The 21,947-nt window shown below is 40.2% G+C and overlaps 1 protein-coding gene across 1 annotated transcript in view; it reads left to right on the top strand.

Moving 5' to 3' along the window:
* NAALADL1 (N-acetylated alpha-linked acidic dipeptidase like 1) overlaps window positions 1-21,947 on the top strand; it is an 87,758-nt gene that overhangs the window by 34,347 nt on the left and 31,464 nt on the right. Inside the window, exons 10-13 of the mRNA XM_053689262.1 lie at window positions 4,881-4,966; window positions 5,533-5,596; window positions 17,550-17,617; window positions 18,251-18,345. Of these exons, the coding sequence (XP_053545237.1) occupies window positions 4,881-4,966; window positions 5,533-5,596; window positions 17,550-17,617; window positions 18,251-18,345 (313 nt within the window). The remainder of the gene's footprint in view (window positions 1-4,880; window positions 4,967-5,532; window positions 5,597-17,549; window positions 17,618-18,250; window positions 18,346-21,947) is intronic.

Below are 21,947 nucleotides of genomic sequence, written 5' to 3'. Positions count from 1 at the left end.
AACCTGATCACTTTGTCTGGAAAATTCAGACACAAAAATCATTCTCTTTGAATCTTTTTTAGCAGACAAACCAGGTTTTAACAATGATTTTCGATCCAATTGAGACACCTGATTGATGGTGTCTGCAATGAGATCTCATGTTTTCGGAATTGGGCAGATCACTCCCATGGTAAAAAGGTCTTCTACAAAGCGTAAGAACGCCTCTCTTTTTGTCTGGTTTACAGACAATTGAGAAAGATGGAACCTCCCCCTTGGAGGAGAATCTTTGAAATCTAGGAGATACCCCTGGGTCACAATTTCTACGGCCTAGGAGTCCTGAACGTCTCTTGCCCAGGCCTGAGCAAAGAGAGAAAGTCTGCCCCCCTACTTGATCCGGTCCCGGATCGGGGGCTACCCCTTCATGCTGTCTTAGTGGCAGCAGCAGGCTTTTTGGCCTGTTTACCCTTGTTCCAAGGCTGGTTAGGTCTCCAGGTTGGCTTGGATTGAGCAAAGTTCCCCTCTTGCTTTGCAGCAGGGGAAGAGGAAGCGGGACCACCCTTGAAGTTTCGAAAAGGAACGAAAATTATTTTGTTTGGTCCTTGTCTTATTGACTTATCTTGAGGGAGGGCATGACCCTTCCCTCCAGTGATGTCTGAAATGATCTCTTTCAATGCAGGCCCGAATAGGGTCTTACCTTTGAAAGGGATGGTCAAAAGCTTAGATTTAGATGACACATCAGCTGACCAGGACTTAAGCCATAACGCTCTTCGCGCTACAATGGCAAAACCTGAATTCTTTGCCGCTAACTTAGCAAGATGAAAAGCGGTGTCTGTAATAAAAGAATTAGCCAACTTAAGGGTAGGGATGGGCGAATGTGTTTATATCTGAATTCGAATGTTAGAACGAATGTTATTGTAGAAATTCGATTTACATAACAGAATGTTGATAAGAACGAATATTCTTAAAAATGTGATTTTCGAATGTCACATTCGAATTCAAATGTCACATTCGAATACGAATTTCACATTCGAATTCAAATGTTATATTCGAATATCACATTCAAATTCGAATATTACATTTATAAAACACAATTGTAGACTAGAAACACTATTTTGAATGTCACATTCGAATCGAATATCACATTCGAATCGAATGTCACATTTGAATTCGAATATTACATTTATAAAACACAGTATTAGACTAGAAATACTATTTCGAATTCGAATGTCACATTCAAATCGAATATCACATTCGAATCGAATATCACATTTAAAACACAGTATTAGACTAGAAATACTATTTCAAATTCGAATGTGACATTCGAATTCGAATGTAGCATTCGAATTCGAATATTACATTTATTAAACACAGTTGTAGACTAGCAATACTATTTCAAATTTGAATGTCACATTCGAATTCGAATGTCATATTCGAATATTACATTTCGAAATTGAATGAATACATAGCTAAACATTCTATTATTCGAATTAATATTTTCAAATTTTATTGAAAAATTCGAAAACGAAAATTCGAAAATAGAATGTTAGAATCAAAATTCATTTTAAATTTCGAATTTTTAGAAACATTCGCCCATCCCTACTTAAGGGCCTTAATTCTGTCCAAAATATCATCTAGTGGGGTCTCCATCTGAAGAGCCTCTTCTAGAGCCTCAAACCAAAAAGCAACTGCAGTGGTTACCGGAACAATGCACGCTATAGGTTGAAGAAGAAAACCATGATGAACAAAAATTTTCTTTAGGAGACCCTCTAACTTTTTATCCATAGGATCAATGAAAGCACAACTGTCTTCAATAGGTATAGTTGTACGCTTAGCCAGAGTAGAAATAGCTCCCTCCACCTTAGGGACCGTCTGCCATGAGTCCTTTATGGTGTCAGAAATGGGGAACATTTTCTTAAAAACAGGAAGGGGAGCGAACGGAATACCTGGTCTATCCCACTCCTTAGTAAAATTGTCCGAAATCCTCTTAGGGAACGGAAAAACATCAGTGTAAACAGGAACCTCTAAATATTTGTCCATTTTACACAATTTCTCTGGAACGACAATAGGGTCACAATCATCCAGAGTAGCTAAAACTTCCCTGAGCAATAAGCGGAGGTGTTCTAGCTTAAATTTAAATGCCGTCATATCTGAATCTGTCTGAGGGAACATCTTTCCTGAATCAGAAATCTCTCCCTCAGACAGCAAATCCCTCATCCCTACCTCAGAACATTGTGAGGGAATATCGGATACGGCTACTAAAGCGTCAGAAGGCTCAGCATTTGTTCTTAACCCAGAGCTACTGTGCTTCCCTTGCAACCCTGGCAGTTTAGATAAAACCTCTGTGAGGGTAGTATTCATAACTGAAGCCATATCTTGCAAGGTGAAAGAATGAGACGCACTAGAAGTACTTGGCGTCGCTTGTGCGGGCGTAACTGGTTGTGACACTTGGGGAGAACTAGATGGCGAAACCTGATTTACTTCTGTCTGAGAATCATTTAATGCCAAACTCTTATAAGTCAAAATATGCTGTTTGCAATTTATACACATATCAGTACAAGTGGGACACATTCTAAGAGGGGGTTCCACAATGGCTTCTAAACAAATTGAACAATGAGTTTCCTCAGTGTCAGACATGTTTAACAGGCTAGTAATGAAGCAAGCAAGCTTGGAAAACACTTTATTTAATGAAAAAAACACAATTTGCAAAAACGGTACTGTACCTTTAAGAGAAAAAAAAGGCATACACAAACTGCAAAACATGTTAAAATTGCTTCAAAAATTCCGAAATTTTAACAGTGTACCCACTAAGCTTTAGAAGGATTGCACCACAAGTAAAAAAGCAATAGACCCCCAAATGAAAAAAACGGATTGATAAGTGTCTAAAACCGGTTAAAACCCCCTAAAGCACATTGCCACAGCTCTGCTGTGGCCCTACCTGCCCTTAGGAAGCGATAATATGGGGTTTAAAGCTTCAATTAGTCCCTCAGAAGACTCTCAGGACCTCAGGAGAAGTTGCTTGCTGCTTGTAAATGCTTGTAAATAGGCCCCGCCCACCTCACTCGATGTTGCTGGGGCCTACACAAAACTAACAAACCCTGCCTGAAAGCCATGTGGGTTATAAACAACCCCAAAGAACCCTCAAGTAAATGTCCCATAAAACAGAAAACGTTACTCCCAGACACAAAACCGTTTGTCCCAAATTCACATAACAAACTGAGTGCCCACAAAAAATTAACCCTTTATGCAAGCTAGAAAAAACCTCTGATAACACTAGGATTACTGCTTACCCTTCCCCTAATGGGGACACTGTCAGCCTTTCTGAGTTAACACAGTCTCTGCAGAAAATATGACTGAACATACCTCATTGCTGTATAGAAAGAAACCGTTCCTCACACTGAAGTTTTCCTGTACTCCTCAGCTTCTGTGGGAACAGCAGTGGACCGTAGTTACAAATGCTAAGATCATCATCTTCCAGGCAGAAATCTTCATCTATCTCCTGCCTGAGAGTAAATAGTACAACACCGGTACCATTTAAAAATAAAAAAAACCACTTGATTGAAGATAAAATAAAACTAACAGTTTAACACCTCTTCTCTTTACCCTTCCTGCTTAGAGCCAGCAAAGAGAATGACTGGGGGGTGGAGTTAAGGGGGGAGCTATATAGACAGCTCTGCTGTGGTGCTCTCTTTGCTACTTCCTGTCAGGAAGGACAATATCCCACAAGTTAGGATGAATCCGTGGACTCGGTACATCTTGCAAAAGAAATGCAGATTCTCACAGGGAGAGCAACATGTTTTCGGAAGCACATACTAATAAAACGAAAGGGACATGAAACCCAAAATGTTTATTTAGTGATTCAGATAGAACATTCTGTTTTAAATAACTTTCTCATTTACTATTGTCAAATTTTCTTTTTTCTTATGGTGTTTTTTTGTTGAAAAGCAGGTATGTTAGCTCAGTAGCACTATATGGCAGCAGTTTTGTGAGAATGTTATCCATTTGCAAGAGCACTAGATAACAGCATTATTTCCTGCCATGTAGTGAGACAGCTACCTAGGTTTCTCTTCAACACAAAATATCATGAGAACGAAGCAAATTTGCTAATAGAAGTAAATTGCAAACTTTTTTTAAATTCTATGTTCTGACTGAATCACAAATTAAATGTTTTGGGTTTCTATCCCTTTAAGATATTTTTAGCGCAATATACCTTGCATTCATTCCTAGTTTCAGATACGTCTTTTTTCTTCACTTTAATAAGCGAAATACGTATTTTGAAGAAAAATTGCCAGCTTGCACTCATCCAGATGAAACTGCGAGACCTACAGGTGTATTCACTTAAATTTGTGTTTATACAGCGTTCATTAGATACTTAGGGGACGATTTATCATGGTCTGAATGGAAACAGGAGTTAAGACTGCTGCTCCTTAACTCGTACGCCTCCTCTGAGGCGGCAGACATCAATTCGCCCAATCTCATACAATAGGCCGCAAATCTGCAGGGGGCGGCATTGCACAAGCAGTTCACCAGACAGCGTATGCTGTCGGCATTTATCGATGTTTGGCGAACATGATTCGCTACAGCGGCTCATGTCCGCCAGACACTTGATAAATCGGCCTCCATACAGAGATGTAGGGAACGCCCCTTAGCGAGATTCACAACTCACAGGGTAAAATGTGCCTATAGATCATCTCCTCATAGACTTTTAAGTACAGACGGATCATTTTAGATCATCTCGTCTGTGCATAGAGCTTTCCATCATCTGGCCCTTAGTGTTGGGTGATAATGTGCTGTGCTATTAGGACACCATTCTTAGTTTTGTGTTTGCAGTGGATCTGATTTGTAAGTTCATCAATAATGTCCACGGTGATGAGAGTCTAATAGGTCTTTTTTTTCTTTTACAGGTAAATGGCGCCCACGAAGATCTATTATTTTTGGTAGCTGGGGAGCTGAAGAATTTGGTCTGATTGGCTCAACAGAATTTGCTGAGGTAATAATCACAATTTTCCATAAAACCTGAAAGAGACCTCCCAAGTGTCCCTATTTGAGCAGGTCAGTCCCTAATTCTAAGATCTATTCCCCTGTCCTTCACAGTCATGTGTCCCTATTTGCAGAATTTCCCTTAGCCTCACCTTAGTCCACCGAGACACGCCCATGAATCATACAGACATGCACACTGAACATCAGACACGCCCATTACCCCACCCACTATCAACATGTTACCCCGCCCCACCTGACATCGCTCCTCCCACACAATGGTGATACCCCCCTCAACCTCCTGATTCCCTAATACCTAGCCACAAATGTGAAAAACTAACAAGTGTGTTTAAAGGATATTAAACTCCTCTTGCTTTTGTATAAAATGTGCTTATCCCACACTAACTCGTAAGCCAAAATGCACATTTTGTAACCTACAAATGCTGCAACTAAAAAAGCTTGTTTGTACAATTGAGTATGGGGCACAATTTGTACACAAAAGCACAGGGTTTTTTATGTCTATAGTTGACCAACTACATTTTCATCAAAAATAATCTATAATATATTTTTCTTGTATAGGAATATTACAACAAACTGAGAGACAGAACTGTAGCATACATTAATGTGGATATATCAGTTTTTGGTAAGGACCACAACCTTAAGGACGTGTTTTTTTCCCCCAGTTTCTGTGTGTAAATGAAAGAGACAACTTTGGTATTGTTGCTCTGTTTTGGCTTCACCATAATTATTCACGGTCTTCTTAAAGGGACACTCAATCAAAATTAAACTTTCATTATTCAGATAGAGCATGCCATTTTAATCAACTTTCCAATTTACTTCCATTAACAAAATGTGCACAGTCTTTTTATATTTAAACTTTTTGAGTCACCAGCTCCTACTGAGCATGTGCAAGAATAAGTGTGTATGCATTTGTGAATGGCTGATAACTGTCACATGGTATGTGTATGCATTTGTGATTGGCTGATGGCTGTCACATGGTACAGGGCAGTGGGAAAAGACATAACTTTTAAAATTGTCAGAAAAAAAATCTACTATTCATTTGAAGTTCAGACTAAGTGATATTGCATTGTCTTGTTATCTTGCATTTGTTTATTATGCAAATCTACTGTGTTGACTGGTCCTTTAAGAGCGCCCCTACATATTAAATTCCATTTTTTTGAACAAACAGGGCTTTCTTGTGATACCCTATATGGGTACATAAAACAACAATAAATATGGATTTAATGCTAAAAAAGTTGGGGGGGGGGGGTAAAAAAGCAGTTTAGCAAAAATAAAATACTTCAAAATAGATGAATAATTTTGTTCAGATTTTAGGAATACCTAATATGTCTAGGTTTCCAAGCAATTTAAAGTAAATGCAAACAGGAAGAGGAGGAATAGACAAGCCACTGTTTACAAACAATGGCCTGTCATTTATGACATGCTGTCACCATGAGGGCACGTTACTCCTGAGGCATCCAGTGATAGCCAACTTAGGCCTCGCTTCCATTGAGTCGTTAAAAATGGAGCCGTAAGCTACCGAAGCGGACGACAGCTAAAAGTAATTTACGGCTCCATTTTAGTACCAGGTTTCCATTGAAAAGATTAGCGTGTTGCGCGCAGTCGCTCTTTTCGGCCGTACGTAAGTTTGCGTTGCCAACCGATGTCGGATTTGTCGAAAAGCGCGCCATAACAAGTGCATTGCCATGGTAACCCGACCTCTGTCTATAAGAATAACGGTTTGCGCCTGCGCTCTTTACCTGTGATCGCCTCTAGAGAGAAAGACACGGGAGCTAGTTGCGTTGGTAGGAGTTTTGGGTTTTTGAGAGTTGTTTGAGAGTTAGTGGAGAGTTTGATATTTGATTTTCATATATTCTTATTGTAGGCCTCATATAATATTAGGAACACACACACACATCCATACATTAGTTAATTAACACACATTAGTTTATACACACAAATACACACACACACACATACACACTTTTATTTGATACAAACACATTCACATTTTTTTTTTTTTTCATTAACCCCCATATCCCCATCTTCCTTTATTACTCCTTTCATTAATCCCCTTATTCCACTTCCCATCCCCCCTTTGACTACCCTTCCCTTCCTCACTATATAACTTTTTTTAAAAAAAATACATTTTTCCCATCCTATTTTTTTTTTTTACATCCCATATTTTTTGGTTCATTTGACTATATAGTTCACCCCTTTCTTCATTTGCATCCCTTATTATTTTTCTATAATTTTGTTCTAATCCTCCTTAGTTTTTCCTTTTTCATTTACATCCCTTTGTTTATTTTCACCCCCACATTTTTTTTTGAGGGATATAGAATAGAGATAGTTAGGGTCTAGATAGGTTAGGTAGTTAGTTTTGGGGCTATTTAATTTAGGGTTTAGTTAGGTGAATTAGTGTAGTTAGGTAAGCTAGGGACTTTAGTGCTAGGTTAGAGTTAGGGAGGAAGGAGAAAGGGATGGATAGGCCTAGTGGAGTTGGGAAGGGGGTGGCTAGGGGGAGGGCAGTGGTGAGGGTGGATAGAGGGAGGGGGAGGGGGGAAGTAGGGAGTAGTATGGGCAGGAATAGGGGCCGAGGTTTGGGTGGAGGATTTGTCCTTCCTCAAACCCTGGCAGAGGAGGGAAGGAGAGAGGGTGGAAGAGGAATGGAGGTGGGAGGAGTGAGGAGGAGTCAGCCTCAGCTAGGCACAAAAAGAAAAGGGAAAGTGGGGCAGACTGTGGCAACTGGGGGTGGGGCTGGTGGTAGCCTGTCACAGCCTGCAGGGACAGAGGAGGTAGAGAGGGCTGGTCCCCAGTCACAGGAGGGAGAGTCTGTGTCTGCTGGCCCTTCAGGTGTGAAGGGCAGGCTTAGAGAGGAGAGGTACTCTGAGGAGGAGAAGGAGGCTCTTGTTGAGGCATACTTGGAGAGGGCAGCTCAGCTGGAGAACCCTAACCTGAGGCCGGCTGTCCGGAATAAGCTGTGGGAGGAGATTCGAGTGGCAGTCAGCTGCTTAGGACGTAATCGTTCTACTGCCAGCATTAAACACCGCTATCATGACTGCAGGAGGGAAACCAAAGCTAAGCTGGCACAGCAGGCCAAATATGCACGTGGGACAGGTGGTGGTCCTAGCAAGAGAATACACCTAAGGTCATGGGAGGAGATGATGGCCAATGTCATCTCAAATGAATCTGTCCTAGGATGTAAGGGGACAATGGACACATCAGTGCCAGCTGAAGAGGTCCATGAAGGTGAATATTAAATATCATATGTAATAAATGTTTTATTTCTAACAAATATATGTTAACATCAGAAATATATATCGGCTTTGTTTTTTAAAATATAAATGTAATCATACACATGTGTAATACAGAATATAGAATGTTCATATATTATATATGTTTAGTAATCAATTGTGTTCAAGCATCAGTGGAAAACATACCTAGGTAGGATTAGTACAAGTAATGTTTTACATGGTTCAAAGTCTAATTTGCACAGTAACTTAAAGTGATAGTAAACCCAATTTTTTTATTTCATGATTCAGATAGAGCAGCAATTTTAAGCAACTCTCTAATGTACTACTATTATAAATATTTCTTTGTTCTCTTGGTATCTTTATTTGAAAAAGTAGGAATGTAAGCTATGGAGACTTTGCATTTTTGGTTCAGAACCCTGGCTAGCGCTCGTGATTGGTGGCTACATTTAGCCACCCAATAAGCAACAGCAACCCAGGTTCTGAAACAAAAATTGTCTGGCTCTTAAGCTTTACATTCTTGCTTCTCAAATAAAGATACCAAGAGAAGGAAGAAAATATGATAATAGGAGTAAAATATAAAATGTTGACTAAATTTGCATGCTCTGTCTGAATCATGAAAGTTTAATTTGTACTTCATTGCCCCTTTAATGGCATCTTAACATAGTTGTAGTGGATATATTCATCCTGATTTCTGGAGTGGCTATCTGCTCAAACAAGCAAGGGTATAGATTTAAATTCTTTCTATCTATATCATATATATGGACTATGTGTAATACAAAGAGTCGCTTAGAGGCACAATCTTTAAATATACACCTCTGGTTAAATATGTTTAAGTTCATACAGAAATAATATATATATATATATATATATATATATATATATATATATATATATATATATATATATATATATATATATAATGATAGAAATAAAAAAGATCAGCGCTAGAAGTTTATGAGTGTGCTGTTGGTCTTAATATATCTTCCCATCCACTACTGGAAAATATATGTATATGCAGGACCCTTGCTAGTTAAGCATCAAACAGTCTCATTCAGTCAAGTATGGCAAGTCTATGGATGTATATTGTTCATTAATATCCACAATGCTAGTTCCTGTGTGCTGTGGAGGAGTAGGCTGCTCGTCTGAGAGAAGAAGAAAGATCCCCCGCAGGGCAAGGTTCCTCTTAGTGATCTAGAAGAGTGTGAGACAAAACAAGCGCCCAGAGGCACACTTCGTGTAGTACGTTTAGATAAATAACTTATACTTTAACAGTTGGAAAAAATCCGCTCTCACCTGATTCAACCTCAGCTTATGAGGTATGTAATAAGCGCTTCTGTTTATATACTCAGGTCTCGTATCGCCCTCCTATAGGTCCTCAGGTCTCCAGTTCCTCCTTGGAGTCTGCAGAGTGTTCCTGGATCTCTGCAGCCTATATCTAGAAGGGGACTTGCATTCAATCTTGGACGATCACATGAAGAGGACCTCCTTGTTGCCGAAGACTGCCCCCCGCCGGAAGACTGCTCTGCACCTCCGGGAAGAAGATAGAATGTGACCCTGCGATAGAGGAAGATGGATCCGCCTGGATGAAGACTTTGCTCCGTCTGGGCTGGGTGGCGTGCAGTAACCAAAAAAGCTATATCTATATCTATAAAATTGATTTTCAAATGTTAGATGTTTCATCAGATTAATTTATAATTACAATTTATTTTTCAGAATTGGAACATGAGTATGAGTCCTCAACAAGACCGGAGGCCAGTGATGTTCCGGAATTCAGTGAGGAGGAGGAGGGGGATGTTATTGAAGCTGGATACTCCTACCTAAGCATACTTGAAGGAGATGAGCAACAGCCACTGGCCTATGAGGTTGAAAATGTTCCTGGCCCATCCCCATATTCATCTGGGAGGACATATTATCAGATGCAGCCTCCACCCCCACAGCATTATCAGATGCATACTCCACCACAGCATTATCAGATGCATCCTCCACCACCACAGCATTATCAGATGCATCCTCCACCACAGCATTATCAGATGCATCCTCCACCACCACAGCATCGGCAGATGCCTCCTTCATCACCACAGCATCAGCAGATGCATCCTTCATCACCACAGCATCAGCAGATGCATTCTCCACCGCAGCATATGTACTATATGCCACCTTGTGGCAAACCTAGCCACTTCTGGACTATAACGTGAGAAAGGTTGTCTATAGGCTGTATATTGTGCTATGTAGATGTGACAGACCCTTCTGTCAGCACTGAAAGAGTTAACTGTGTTCAGCTTTAGCCTCAGCTATGGTGCACTGTCATTAATGTTATTGATACACAGTCCATTGTTTAATCAACCTCAGAGAGCAGACCCTAGATGATAAGGAAAGCCAAGTGTGTGTCTGTGTTTAAATTGTTATCAGCTTGAGCAAGGTATTCTATTGTATCATGTAAAAGGGCGTGTTCCCTCCATCTAATGTACAACATTCTTTCAACCCCCCTTCTGGGGGGGGTCAGACCTGCATAAATACTGGGCATATGAGCCTTAATAAAATTCATTCTGTTTAAAACCTGAAAACTGGCTGGGTTGTGAATTGCTGATTCCCTATGCAGGACATTGTTCCCTGGTGTTAACCCTTGGTATCCGGTTGGTACCGTTACAATTGGTGGCAAGCGACGGAATGAACCTTATCGCCCAGAAGAGCAACTACACAAGCCAGTAACCTCAGGAAGAGGGGGATTACTACAGTACTGACTAAGATGGAAGGAGTACCAGGGACCGAAGTGAATGGAGATGGATTATTCTAAGCTAAAGAGACAAACGTAAAAGGAACTGCTAGAAGCTAGGGGAAAGATAGGCAGCAGCAAACCCAAGGCTATATTAATTGCTGAGCTGATGGAGGGAGACAGAGCTCGCAGCGCTACGCCTCCAGCAGCCATGGAGGAGACCCTATACCAGAGGGAAATGAGGACCAGGCTGGAATTTTTACCCCAACCTGTACCACGGGATATGCTATCCGTGGTAATGGCAGATGTGCAGGAGTACGTGATGGCACACAGTCCGCGGAATGCATCCTCCCGAGCAGAATCCATTTTGGACGCACTCAGCAACCCAGTAAGACCCAAAATCCCATACCATGCATTTAAAATGTTTTGTGAGGAGAAGGATGAGATTGATGGGTATTTACAGGATTTTGAGAGACTGTGCGAGTTACATGATTTGGAGCAGTCCGTATGGGTGCCGGTGCTAGCAGGCAAGCTAGCCGGTAGGGCAGCGGAAGCGTATCGCGCTGTACCCAGGGAGGACAGCAAGGATTACGCTAAAGTGAAGAGAGCGATCTTGGAAAGATATGCCATTACCTCAGAGGCATACCGGCGCAAGTTTAGAGGCCTGCGCAAGCCAGAAAGAGATTCCCATGCAGAGTGGGCCCACAAGCTGGATCAAGCATCTCAGGGGTGGATACAGGCCAGCCAAGCTACCACCATGGAAGAATTGCGACAACTGATGCTGTTGGAGCAATTCTTTAACGGCTTGTCCCCAGAAGCCCAAGAATGGGTGAGAGATCGAAAACCCCTCACCTTAACCGAAGCAGCCAGATTAGCAGACCAGCATTTTGATGCCAGGAGGCGCCATGGACTACAGCCTAACAACGGACGGGCTAATATACAATGCCACACCTGCAAGCAGTGGGGACATATGGCACGTGAGTGCACCCAAAATCGGAGCAGACAAGCTTGGAACCAGGTCAGACAGAACCTGGCCCCAAGGGCGGCTGCTCACCATTACCAAACGGAGCCAGCCGCTCATGAGGTGTTGAGCACCCAAGCCGAGGAACCCCTGGGAATTCTGCATGAGGTGATGTCGGTCCAGGGACTTCGGGATTCGGGAGCTACTTTAACCCTGATAGCTCCCCATTTGGTGCCGGATACAGCACCCACTGGCGGATCCGTGGCAGTACGAGGGGCAGGGGGAGCAGTATACCGATTGCCCACTGCTAGAGTGGAGTACAGACCCCCAGTCACCCCAGCAGCTGCCAGTTACCAACCCCCGGCGCACCGCTATACCACACGGCCTCCGGCCACGAACTACCCTCAGAGAGCCCGGTTCAATTCGCGGGGCTACTCACAACCTATTCGGTGCTTTGGATGTAAGCAACTAGGGCACAAAAGACCAGAGTGTCCCCTAAACGCAGCGAATCAAGCACAGTCCTGGAGAAGACCCGCTGGCGGAATCCCACATAATCCTCAGCCTGTGGCCCGCTACGTAGAGGCGCCAGAATGCTGGGGCAGCCTACATGAAGCAGACCCCGTGCAAGCTGCCCACCGGAATAACCGGCAACGGGTTAAAGTGAATGGGAAGGAGGTCAGTGGTCTACGGGATACTGGTGCTACCATGACCTTGCTTCAAGAGAACTTGGTGCCTGAGAAACAGCACACTGGAGACACTGTGGCTGTGAGGGTAGCAGGGGGCACTGTGTTCCGCCTACCTGTTGCCAGGGTACATTTGGATTGGGGAGTGGGCGCTAGACTTGTGAATGTGGGGGTCAAGAAGGACTTACCTGCTGATGTTCTCCTTGGAAATGACTTGGCCCCCCTTGTTTCTGCCTATGCTCCCATGGATCCCGCTGATGTTAACCCTGTGACTACCCAAGCCCAGTCCCTCCGGGAAGAGACGCTTCCATGTTTGGGGTGGGGGCAGTACTGAGCCAAGTTGGAGCAGATGGCGGAGAACACCCCGTAGCTTACTTGAGCCGAAAGTTGTTGCCCCGGACATCCCCAAGCCGATCCGTTGGGATCAGACTGTGTATGCCGGCTTGGTTCTGGGGGAGCATTGTGGCAAACCTAGCCACTTCTGGACTATAACGTGAGAAAGGTTGTCTATAGGCTGTATATTGTGCTATGTAGATGTGACAGACCCTTCTGTCAGCACTGAAAGAGTTAACTGTGTTCAGCTTTAGCCTCAGCTATGGTGCACTGTCATTAATGTTATTGATACACAGTCCATTGTTTAATCAACCTCAGAGAGCAGACCCTAGATGATAAGGAAAGCCAAGTGTGTGTCTGTGTTTAAATTGTTATCAGCTTGAGCAAGGTATTCTATTGTATCATGTAAAAGGGCGTGTTCCCTCCATCTAATGTACAACATTCTTTCAACCCCCCTTCTGGGGGGGGTCAGACCTGCATAAATACTGGGCATATGAGCCTTAATAAAATTCATTCTGTTTAAAACCTGAAAACTGGCTGGGTTGTGAATTGCTGATTCCCTATGCAGGACATTGTTCCCTGGTGTTAACCCTTGGTATCCGGTTGGTACCGTTACACACCTCAACAACAGATTCAGCACCCTCCCATGGCACAACAAATGCCGCCACCACTACCACCACAACAACAATCACCCCCCCCCCCCCCACCAATGTCTGTCCTCAATTGGATATTGAGCCACCCACACAGTCCCCAAGACTGAGTGACGACAACCTCACACAGAGCCAGGAATATGTGCCGGAGACACCTATACAGCCACAAGTGCCCCCCATGGAATCCAATATCCCCGCACAGTCCCAGCAGGATGCTCTACTGAGGCTCATTCACAGGGAGCTTAGACTTACTAGGCTCCAGCAGCAGCAGGATTTCAGGAGGCTACAGAGCCAGATGGACATACATAATGCCGCACTCGTCCGCCTGGCAGAGGCAGTGGAGAGGCTTGCAGATAGGCCGCAAACTCCCTCCTCACTCGCATCCTCCGTTATCTCCCTGCAGGACCCTGAATCGCATGTTTTAGCCTCCCAGTCAGCTGGTGTGCGTCGCCCAAGACGCCACACTTCCATCCCAAGTACCTCTCCTCCAAAGGCCAAATCCCGCCGCAAGCATTAATAAGAATTTTTCTTTTTAAATTATTTCCAGATATATAATATCTAATTTTTTTGTATGAAGCACTTTCTTAAGTGTGATTTCCATCTCATAAATATGCATATATTTTTCTAATCAAAATTAGAAAATATATTTCAAAATTGTTTTAATAGCTGTTTATTTTCAAAACATTAACAGCTTTATTCATTTTTATTTCACATGATGTCAATTAATATGCAGGTGTACATTGTTGATAAATGTATGTGTCCTTTTATTGAGGATATTATGCCGTTTAAGAATACTTGGGGATACGTGTCTGAAATTTATACAGTATATGCTATCTAACATTGGTCAACGTGACATGTGTAAATGTTATGATTTATATTCCACAAGCATATGTTGTTTGCTCCTTCAGATGAAGCTAATAAGGTTTATACAGTTATAGAAGAGTTGAAAAGTAAATATTCCTTCCTGTTGATATGGCCAAACACCTTGCATTCATTCTAGTCCTATGTGGAATGTAATATCTGAAATATATACCTATCATGACTAATACCTATCATGACTAATGCACTCCTTTTTGTCAAGATTATTATTCAATATTTAGAATAATTAGATAAATGTATCTTTATGATATTTAAGCAATGATGTATACACAACATATATGTGATTGCCATGATATAGAGGTGATTAATACATTTTAATTGACATCATATGAACAGACACAGACTCTCCCTGGGACCAATGCACAATGCACTTTTAAATTGTTTCAATAATTCCATGTTAAAGACAATACTTCATATCTCTTGAAGTATGGAATATTAAGCACTTATGTATTTTGGTTAATAGTCTAAATATTGCAAATGTATTATCTGCTTTAGCAGACATGATATTACATATATTTTATAAATATTAGTACTATGACACATAACTTTAATGTGTCATCGTTTTGTATTGAATAAATATGATTTTCACATTGAAAATTACATTTGAATGAGGGTAAATCTGTAATAATAAAACTCATCTTCATTATAAACAACTTATTTCCTTTGAATTATTTTTCTATATGTATTGAGATTATATATAGCATCCCTGGGCAAAGGTTTCATTTTGAATAGGTAGATATTTTATTTATATTTATAATATTTTACCAGGAAAGATACATTGAGATTTCTATAGTTTTCAAGTATGTCCTGGGTACACAAAACATTGAATTGATACAATGGGTACAATAAAAAAATAAAAAATAATAATACATATGCCCAAAAATTTAACATAGAACAGGTAGGAAATATATAATCAACAATGACAGGTGCATTCTGTTTTGAGATATGTAGAGAGGGATCTCTTAAAGGATATTAGGCATGGGGAAGGTTTAAAAGTGTGCGGGAGGTCGTTCCATAATTGTGGTGCTTGCATATATTTTTATATGCACATACATATTGAAATTTCTATGACAACATGGGTGCAAATATTCCTATACATAGGACCAATAAATGTAGCATATATAATGTTATTTGTACATTGAAACACTCATAAATTTTTTTTGATTTGCAATTTCAATGAGAAACAGGCCTCAAAAAGCTCTTTTTTCCTCCTTTACACCTAGTTGAGCTGGGGGTAATATGTCTCAATTTATCGACAGCCTCCGACAGTGTATTAACGGTTAGCGCTTTCAATGGAAACCTGGTATAATTTATCGATTAACGGCTTCTATTACTTTCTATGGGACGCGAAAATCTTTTCGGCAGCCGAAGTCCGGAAGCCGATATAGAGGTATAACGCGCCATTGGAAACAGTCGTTAAACGCTATTGCTTTCGACAGCATATTTAACGGTTTGCGAGTGCACGCAAACTGAATTACGACTCAATGGAAGCGAGGCCTAAGCCTGATACCAGCATGCGATGCAATATGTCAGTATCTAGGCTGCATTAAAGGGACATGAAACCCATGTCATTTTTTTGATGATTCAGAAAGAGCATGCAATTTTAACTTTCCAATTGACTTCTATTATCTAATTTGCTTCATTCTCTTGATATTCCTTGTTGAAAAGCATATCTAAATAGGCCCAGTAGCTGCTGATTGGTGGCTGTAAATAGATGCCTTGGGTCAATTTATCAAATGCTGGACAGACATCGCTAAATGCTGACAGCATTATAGCATACGCTATCCAGTGAAATGCTTGTGCAATGCCGCCCTCTGCACATTCGAGGCCAATCGGCCGCTAGCAGGGGTTTCAATCCTCTCGATCGTATCTGATCGGGATGATTGCAGTCCACCACCTAAAAGGTGGCAGAGAAGTTACGGAACTGCGGTCTTAAGACGGAAACTACGGGCGGTGATGGCAGCATCTGCGGCTTGTTAAATCTCCCCCATTGAGTGATTAGCTCACCTATATGCATTGCTATTTCTTCAACAAAGGATACCTAAAGAATGAAAAAAATAGATAATAGAAGTCAATTGGAATGTTGTTTAAAGGGACAGTCTAGTATAAATTAAAAATTAAAATTTTAATCAACTTTCCAATTTACTTTTATCATCAAATTTGCTTTTTTCTCCTGGTATTCTTAGTTTAAACTAAACATAGGTAGGCTCATATGCTAATTTCTAAGCCTTTGAGGGCTGCCTCTTATCACATGCTTTTTAAATCTCATTTCAACACAAAGAGACAGAAAGTACACGTGGGCCATATAGATAACACTGTGTTCAGGCACAGGGGGTTATTTAAGATTTAGCACAAAACAATGCTAAAATTTAAGACAATAGATAATAAACAGTCACAGTCATGTGATCAGGGGGCTGGAAGAAGGTTCCTAGATACAAGGTAATCACAAAGGTAAAAAGTGTATTAATATAACTGTGTTGGTTATGCAAAACTGGGGAATGGGTATCATGGCCCTTTAAAAATTATTTAGTCTATTAGAATATTATGCACCATAGATTTTTACTATGATCAATTTAAAGTGATTGTAAAGTCAGAGAGGTTCTTATATTTCAAAAGTATTTGATCATCCAGCCTATCTTATATTTTGTTTCATATATATACAGTATATATATTGGTTTGGTTTGTGCTAGTATTTAAAATTAATAGGTTTATGCAAAAAGCATACAATTTACAATCAATTTAAGACTATAGGAATCAGACTTTGATTATTAAAATTCATCCTTTGAAAGAAATATTTAAAAACTTATAGACAAAGTAAGTCTATGGGAATCAACATTTAAAGTAATGAAATGTAGTATTCAAATTTTACACGTGAGAAAACATTTGAACTAGGCCAATAGTAAAATATAAAACATTATAACAAATTGGATCTCATAATTTTTCGACTATTATGGCTCTTTAAGGTATAATTATTCTACTGAAATGTTTGACAAAACAAAACAAATGTTCAGTAGATTATTATGTAATGACACCCAAACATATTTTTGTTTTTAATTTGGAGATCCCTACAGTTTGCTTGGCTGTACCTAACATATAACAAATTCTTCCCTTTCCCACTTCCAGCCAATGCCACATTGAGGGCCCAGGGAACTCCACCTGTTCAGGATGTGATATTTACAGCTGCAAAGCAGGTATGTCCTTGCTATGTCATACAAGCAGCTAAGAAATATGATTGGCTACTAATAAATCTGGAGCAAAGCACAACACTGAATCGCAGGGATTCTAATGTACTTTGGTAAAATATGTAAACATGTTAAATGAGCTAAAACTAGCTTTACATATACATATTAGTAGAGTAATAAAGTGATATAACGCATAAGAGAATTTTAGAACTGCACTAATGTTTGCCTGTAACTATGGGTTTAACTAGAACAAAATGGTTAAAGGGACGGTAAACATCTTGTAATTACAACATTTTCTGCTGTCTTTCAATAGATTAACATTTCAGCAGAGTCTGAGAGATTAGAATAGATCAACACCTTGTTGGCCTAGGAACGAACAACAGCTCAGTAGCTTGTTCTATGGCGAGTTATCAGGTGTGACTATGCACTGTGGATCCTGAGCTACCTTTACTGTATTTAACTCCTTTTGTATTATGCAAGCTTTTTTGCTGCAGTCATATAATGAGAACATAATAAGAATGTGTTGAATTTTAAAGTTTATATATCTTGACATTATTTTCATTAATACAGAATCAAATCAATGAAGAAAAAAATGCCTCTAGTAAGCATGGAGTAATTAAAATAAATCCTTATATCCTGCAGGTACAAACCCCATTAAGCTCCTCAGTCTCTGTATATGACAACTGGATTCGTTACTTTAATAGAAGCAGTGAATTATATGGAAAAACAATACCCCAGTAAGTTTTTAGTCCATGTAAATGTCCTATATTTGCCATATTCATTATCTTTAAAGAAGGTACTAAATTACATAATTACACTTGAAAAACAAATACTTGCTTTGAGGAAAACTTGAATACAATAGTAGGAAGGGCATGTAAATGGCATATGATGTTTAACGATTCATGTTACTCAATATAAATCCTCAATAAATCTATAGTAAAGTTTTTGGTTTTTCAATAATAGAAACAATAGAAATGTTAAAAAAATAACAAATGAAAATATATGGTTTAAAACAAAAATATTAACTACATTGGTTCAAATTGGTATTTATCAGAAGTTAAGGCAAAACCAATACAGGGAATGGTCAGGCATAATGATGAGGAAAGTTCACCACCTAGTGGAGGCACAAAGTAAATGTGCACAAAGCGTGGGTAATGATATGTTAGGGAACTTTGACATTTTCCAAGCATAACAAGCTTTTTTGAGGTATTAAAAGTAAAACTGAAATATATGTTAAAAAAAAACAAAACTATTTTTATCATTTTTTTGCCTCTGTTAATAGCTGGGTTTCAGCTTCTTTTTAGCCCTTAGCAAATAAAATTCCACAAACAGATGAAAACCTAAGAACGATTTCTATTGGGGGCGCACCTGAGGATAAATAGCGATTTCAAAATTATAATAAGTAAAACTGAATATGTATAAATAATTCTAAATTGGCGATACATACAATATGGTTAGGTGTTAATACCTCAAACCCAATAATATCAACATAAGAAACAATTATTCAAATAAAAATTTATATCATAAAAAAGAGGGTAATACTAAATAGAATGTTGGTGAAATTATAACAGTACTTGAAATGTTGTTGGAGTCCAAGAGTATTACCAGCAATCCAGGGCTGCTAGGCTCTATATTGGTCTGGACAGAATATATATGCACTGGAGATGATTCGTATATATAAAAAGACAACTTCCCAATATATTAAAAAAACAAACTTTTAATGTCTCTTTGGCTGCTACGCGTTTCTCGGCCGCTCAAGGGTGGTTTCTTCAGGCAAGTAAAAAAAGACTATGAGGCACCCCTTTCTTTTATCTAAAAATAAAATTTCACATTATAGGACTACACAGGGGAAGAGGTAGGCTATTTCTGAACCTGGAGTAGGGTCTAATTACAGGAGCCAGAGTTATTGTTGCATCCTTGAGAATTCAGCAACCATGCAATCTTGATGATTTGGATCTAGAATGGAACCTTGATAGAGAGAATCTCAAGACAGTGGAAGGATTCAAGGAAGTTCTACCACCAACTGCTTGGATAGTTGAAACCATTGCTTTTTAAACAAAAATGGAAGGATGGCTATGAACATTGCTTGTTCCTTCTGAATCCTGCACAGAAGCTGAGGGATAAGATGACCTGGAGAAATGCATAGATTAGAAATAATTCTCACTCTGGCAAAAGTGAGTCCTCCCTATTGAGTTGGATGATAAAACTTGTTACTAGGTCTGTATTTATTATTTAATAAATCTCCTTCTTTGTGCAGCCATTTCTTGTTTTTTGTCCCTCCCTGGAGCTGAAGATAAGACATTGCTGTCTTGTTTTTCAACAGAACCTTGATGGATTTTCCCTGAAAAAAAGCTGTTGAAAATCAACCAATGCCTGAAATATTTCATTGACTTCAATAAAATAATTGAAAGAGCATATATAGCCTATATATTTTGGGTAAATGGAAATGTCTCTCAAAAGATTTCATGCCTGCATCCATCAGTGAAGTGGATATTTGAGAATGAATGGTTGAAAAGGCTACACGTTCCATCTGGACCATCTCACTACATGAATTGTGTAGGTCATGGAGTTCAAGATCCTCATCCAAACTCTTGCTGTTAGGAATTTAGAATGCTTAAGTAGACCATTAGAGCATGAATCTTTTATTGGTGGAGAGATACTAATCCCTTATGGTGTTGAATACTACTCCCAAGAACAAAAACTACTTTATGACAGAATAAATTGGCTCTTTACCAGGTTCAAAAGCCATCTTGGGGCAGTAAATATTTTAGTGCTGCAAACTGGAAATGATGACTCGTAACAAAAAAAAACAACATATGAGCCTTTACCACAGACCCATGAAAATAAGTATCCTTGAGCTGTATCAATAAAAGGAATGCATTCAGGGAATTCTATTGATGACTGTTTGTAGTGGCTCCATCTTGACCTTTTGGCAGACCTAATAGCTTGCATATAGGCCCAAGGCAACCCTCCAGGAAACATACTTTTTTTTTAATCAAAAATACAATTCTAGAATACTATTGTAGAATATGTTTAGAGGTTTGTACTTTTTGCATCACCTCTTCTTGCAAGAGCTCATCTTGGAAGATTGCTGCTGACTTTCATGGATCCTCTGAGAGTGGTGATGTAATAAAATGTGGTATTAGAGACATAGGCTGGGATTTAGCAACAGCCTGACGGACAGTGTTCGCTCACACAAACCTGTCCACCCAGGGTTGCAGAATGTGGGCAGCATATTGTAGAAATATGCTGCTCATATTAAACATTGCACAAGCATTTGCTTGTGTAATGTCGTCCTCTGCTTGCAGTAGCCCAATGCCGCGCAAGTAGGAGGTTGTCAATAACCCCAGGGCGAAGGTACCCAGGGTGATTTAACCTGTCAGATAATAGCTGGTCTACTGGTTGGAAGCTGCAGTCTCATGACTGCTGCTTCCTAACTTTCCGTTGCAGGCTCGCTCATGTGAACCTGCAGCGATCGCCCACAGATCTGCATACGCAGATTGATTAATGGGGACCATAGATTCTAACTTTAGAAGATATCCATCTCATATGGTGTTTAGAGCCCAGCTGTCTGAAAGATTCTGTCCAGAAGTCACTGTATTTGGAAATTCAGGCTTCTACAAGAGGCACCTGGACAGTCACACTATCAATGGGACTTATTTAACCAGAACATCTTAACATCCCTGAAACTTCTTTAGCATGCCCTTTACTTTTGATGGATAGCACAGGAATTGCTATTAGCACCCTCATTGTGCTCTTATTACAAGTGGTGAGTTAAGTGTTGCAGCTGAGTGCACTCAAAAATACCTCAAGTAAACCATTATTAATTATAGTGTAGCACAGAACTACATCAAGAACTCCACTTCTTGTGCACAATCGGCTAAGCGCACCATCAGCTTAGTGCACCATCATCTTAGCCCACCATCAGCTTAGAGCACTGTCGGCTTAGCTCTCCATCAGTTTAGCGCACCATTGTTTTAACCTACCATCAGCTTAGCGCACCTTCGGCTTAGCCCACCATCATCTTAGCCCACCATCAGATTAGAGCACCATCAGGTTAGAGCACCATCATTTTAGCCCACCATCAGATTAGCGCACCATCATTTTAGCACACCATCATTTTAGCACACCATCAGTTTAGCACACCATCAGATTAGCACACCATTAGATTAGCGCACCATCAGATTAGCACAACATCAGTTTAGCGAACCATCAGGTTAGCCCACCCCGTCAGCTTGGTGCACCTCTTGGGCAATATCGAAGTTGAACTTTACTGCGTGCTCTAGACCATTGCTCGACAGATAAAAAATAAGTTTGGACTTGTAACATGAGCACACAA

This window comes from Bombina bombina, chromosome 7 (genome assembly GCF_027579735.1).
Source record: "Bombina bombina isolate aBomBom1 chromosome 7, aBomBom1.pri, whole genome shotgun sequence".
In the NCBI taxonomy this organism is placed as follows: domain Eukaryota; kingdom Metazoa; phylum Chordata; class Amphibia; order Anura; family Bombinatoridae; genus Bombina; species Bombina bombina.
Note: the sequence above shows the minus strand (reverse complement) of the source record. Positions and strands in the feature narration are given on the sequence as shown.